Source organism: Loa loa, assembly GCF_000183805.2.
Source record: "Loa loa unplaced genomic scaffold supercont3.308, whole genome shotgun sequence".
Classification (NCBI taxonomy): Eukaryota; Metazoa; Nematoda; class Chromadorea; order Rhabditida; family Onchocercidae; genus Loa; species Loa loa.
Window position 1 is genome coordinate 75,373 of NW_018108488.1, and position 4,298 is coordinate 79,670.

General features: G+C 24.8%; 1 protein-coding gene across 1 annotated transcript in view; it reads right to left on the reverse strand.

The window, feature by feature from the left end:
* LOAG_18428 (hypothetical protein) overlaps nt 1–1,091 on the reverse strand; it is a gene marked incomplete at its 3' end in the record, with an annotated part of 18,196 nt that extends 17,105 nt beyond the window's left edge. The window contains exons 1-2 of the mRNA XM_020451087.1: nt 884–1,091; nt 56–196 (exon numbers count right to left, since the gene is read on the reverse strand). Of these exons, the coding sequence (XP_020305164.1) occupies nt 56–196; nt 884–1,083 (341 nt within the window). The 5' untranslated portion in view covers nt 1,084–1,091. The remainder of the gene's footprint in view (nt 1–55; nt 197–883) is intronic.
* Nucleotides 1,092–4,298: the final 3,207 nt, after the last annotated feature.

Consider the following 4,298-nt stretch of genomic DNA (forward strand, 5'->3'; position numbering starts at 1 on the left):
ATGATACAGAGAGAGAGAGAGAGAGAGAGAGAGAGAGAGAAATAAGCAGACATACCATCGTTCCACAGGATGTCGCGTAGTAAGTTGATCAATTTTAATCTGAACGTAACCAATCAACGTTGAACGATCCTTTTTCTTTTTCGCATCTGCTTCACGATATAAATTGATGCAAATATTTTCCAATTTTGGAATTGGACTAAAATTTTAAAAATTGTAAAATTCATTAAAAAATACAATTAAATTAAGTATTTCTTAAGGTGTATATATTGATTTTCTGTATGATTGTAATTACAGTAATATTATTAGGAGTTTAAAGAGGAAAAATAAGTAAAACTGTTTCTTTCATTTTTTTCTTCTTGAAAAAATCATTTAAATTACTTTTTTCAGATACGTGATGCTCAATTTGAGAGATGTATTGAAAAGATACGAAACAACATTTATTTATTAATTTAAATTAGTATAAATTTGAATTAGCACAAATTTAAATACAAATTCTGAATAAATTTGAATTAAAACGCCGTAAATTTAGATTGGCATAAATTTAATTACAAATTTTCAATAAATTTAAATTAGAATAACATATTTTAAATTGCCATAAATTGAAGTATTAATTTTGGACAAATTTGAATTAGCATGAATTCAAGTACAAATTTTGAATAAATTTGGATTAAAATAGTATAAATTTGAATTATATTTTGTAAGTTATTATTTTTTAAATTTATTCATTATTTCTAAAAAAATTGCTTCCAAATATTTCAAATATCAATGAAAAAATATGTATGCATCGTCTGCAATTTTAAACTTTTGCAAATTTTACGAAAAAAATCGATATTACAAAGGATAGGTTTAAAATCGCAGCGAAATTTAATAGAGGAAAATAAACCTGAAATAGAAATGCTCGCCCCAAAAACAAATATCACCACGTGGTTTTGCTGATGTTCTGGCGTATAATATCTTATCCAAACATATCTCACAGTAATATTTCCGTTTAACCGGAACACCTTTAGCTTCCAAAATCCATACTTCTAGTGAATTTTCTGTTCGATGCATCCGATCACGTAACGGATTTGCCGTCTGTCGCATACTATAAAAGTAAGCATTGAATAAAAAATAATCGAAAAACAAAAACTAACTGAAGTAACATTAGAGGCAGAAAATATACTTCCGTGATATCCAGTGAATTTCAACCGGATAACGAGTGACCATAAAAGAAACAAAAAAAACAATGAACATAAAAGAAATCAATTACAGTATACCAACACCGGATTTGCATTTCCTACTACACTCTTAATTCCGGTTCCCATCTCACACATTCTTAATAATAATGCCTATAACTGTGTTGTAACGTATACAATTTGAAGTGAAAAGCGGATTAAAGATAACACTAAGACATAAATCCGGAAGAGAAAATCATAGAAGAAATGTCTGGGAGTTAATCAGTTCAATTATTTCATTTGTGTTAATTGGTTCGAAAAAAAAGCATGCGGTAATTGGTGAGAACAAATTTTAAAATAAATTACTGTAAATTTCGCAACAAAAAAGAAAAAAAGAAACTGAGAAAATGACGTTTAGATTATCTAATATGAATAAATTTCTTGAAATAAAAATTTCAAATTCATTTCAATTTATTTTAATTACATGATTTATCACTTCAGATAATTCAATTATTCAATCGTTCAAATAAACTTGAAAAAAAGAAAAGAAAGATCAAAAAGGATTGGAATTGATCAATTATATAAGAAAATAAAAATAAATTCTATGTATTGATAAAATAAATTCTAAAAAATTCTAAGCAAATCAAAAAAATTCCGGAAATATGTAGGAGAATTTTTGGGGAAAATATTGCAACTAGATTTTGAAGAAAAGAAAAAAAATTAACCCAAATTACTTATATCAATCATTTCGAAAATACTCATTTTCTTGGTTCATTTTTAATTCTTATAAAGGAATTGTTAGAAGAATTATCAGCCTTTTTGAAAAAAAAAAGAAAGAGGCCAATGGTAGCAAACCGGTCAAATTGTCCCAATTTTAATCTCTTCCGTTCATTAAGAAGCTACAATGACGTTAATCCAAATACTTAGAAAAATTGTTCCATTAAGAAATTTTAGGAGTATTATTAAAAATCTTGAAAATTTTCATCCCTTTTAAGGGAAAAAAAATTTATTTTGCTTTCTTTTTCTTTTTGCAATTAATTAAATGAATAAGTCCGGAAAACAAATAATCCATTTATTTGATTATTTAAAGCAAATTACACTAATTGGTACTATTTTCTGGATCATACAAAATGTTATACCGGATGACCGGATAATTTATAACTAACAAACATCGGTAAATCACATGATGAACGTTATCAAATCATGTAATATGCAAATCGAATTTTCAGTAATGTCAAAAAAGAAAAATAAAATGATAAAAAAGTAATTGATGGAAAACGAATGATGCAAAAAGATATTCACCATTATTGGGTTATATTAGCTTTTTTCTTTAACGAAAAAAAAAATGTCGAAACATTTTTCTAAAATGAATTTTTAAATTTTTATGAAATGGAAAAAAAAGAAGTGAAATCTAAATTTTTAAATTTTCATAGAATGAAAAGAAGAAATTTAAAGTATGGAATGGAGAGGAAATCTATCAAATGATGAATTCAATCATTTGATTAATTTAATCATAAAAAATTTTTGTTTGTAAATCTTGCATATTTTAAAAAAATGAGGTCAACAGGAATTATCGGGAAATATTTGGAAGCGCTATGATATGAGGTAAAAATAATGAATAGAGGATGAGAGGAGTACCTCTTATTGAGTACCATATATTAATATACCGTATACATGGAAAATGTTGTTATCCAATATGGTAAAATCCTTTATGAAATTGAAAATCATTATTTTCAAATACTATTTTACAAAAAACAGAAATCTTTACGGGATATTTCGTCTTTTTTTCGTTTTTCTTTTTTTTTGCCTACAAAAAACATTTCTTCCCGCGATATCTCAGCCAATATTTCTGATAAATTTGTGTCCAATATATCACCACTAATGAAATCATTAGAGTTTCCTTGCTTTAACTTTAGTCATATTATTGATTATTACAATACTGTCCACAATTAACGAATTTAAAATACTAAACAAAAAGTTAGAATAATTATTTACATAAATTGTGGCGTATAATTGCATTCAATAAACAAAAATGTAAAGTTGTTAATATTATAAATTCAAGAATTGAAATGAAAATGAAGCATAATTAATAAAAAATTAATTAAATGATATGAAATTGATTCATTGTAGAGAAGAAAAAAACATTTCTTTTATATTGAAAAATAAAAAACAATGAGAAAATTATTAATAACAAATAATGCTTATCAAAAATAATTAATGCCTAAAAAAAGCACAAACATTTGAAAGAAAGATTGGAAAACGAATACTTATATATTACTTGTATTAAAATAATATAATAATTATAAGGTATATATAAATATGAAATTGCCCCAAATTGCAAAGTCAACGATATATAACATTGTTGATATTAAGATTATCATTCCTATTATTATTATCATTATCATTGTCATCAGAATCACTATCATCACTAGTAATTATTTCCATAAATAAATTCAAAAATCATTGTTCGATAATTTATAATTGACCATTTTATATAATACGCATATAGAGAGAGAGAAGAAAGAGAGAAAGAGAGAGAAAGAGAGAGAATTTGTCCTTGCATCTATTTGGTACAATTATTTGATTACACCAAATCAAATGAATGAAAGATTTTATAAAATTGCAAATATCAATTTTGAAATTTTCACAAATCGGTCATTTCGAAAGATAAATAATTCATAAAACTTTCAAATTTTATAAGTGTTAATTTTATTATAATAAATGAAAAATAATGTACTTAAATTTGAACAATTTATAAACAGAAAAGAAAAACATGAAATGAAATTTAAAAATAATTTTTTCATTTATTATTTGAAAAATTTAATACGAAATGAAATTTAGAAATAATTCGCTTATTGATTATTTATTCGGAAGAAAAAAAATTCCAATTCAAATTACATTATCCTTTCTTTCCTTCTTTTTCCCTTTTTCTTCTCCTACAAATTCCCAATATTTTTGCCAAAACTTTTTTATAGATAATTGTCAAAATTAACGTAGCACTATTTCTTTAATTTAATATACATGTCTAACATTAATGAAATTAATTCTCAAATTGATTTCAAATTTATAGATTTTTATCGGTACACACTCTTTCTCTCCCTCTCTCTCTCTCTCTCTTTTCCCATTTCACTACCCATTCAACAC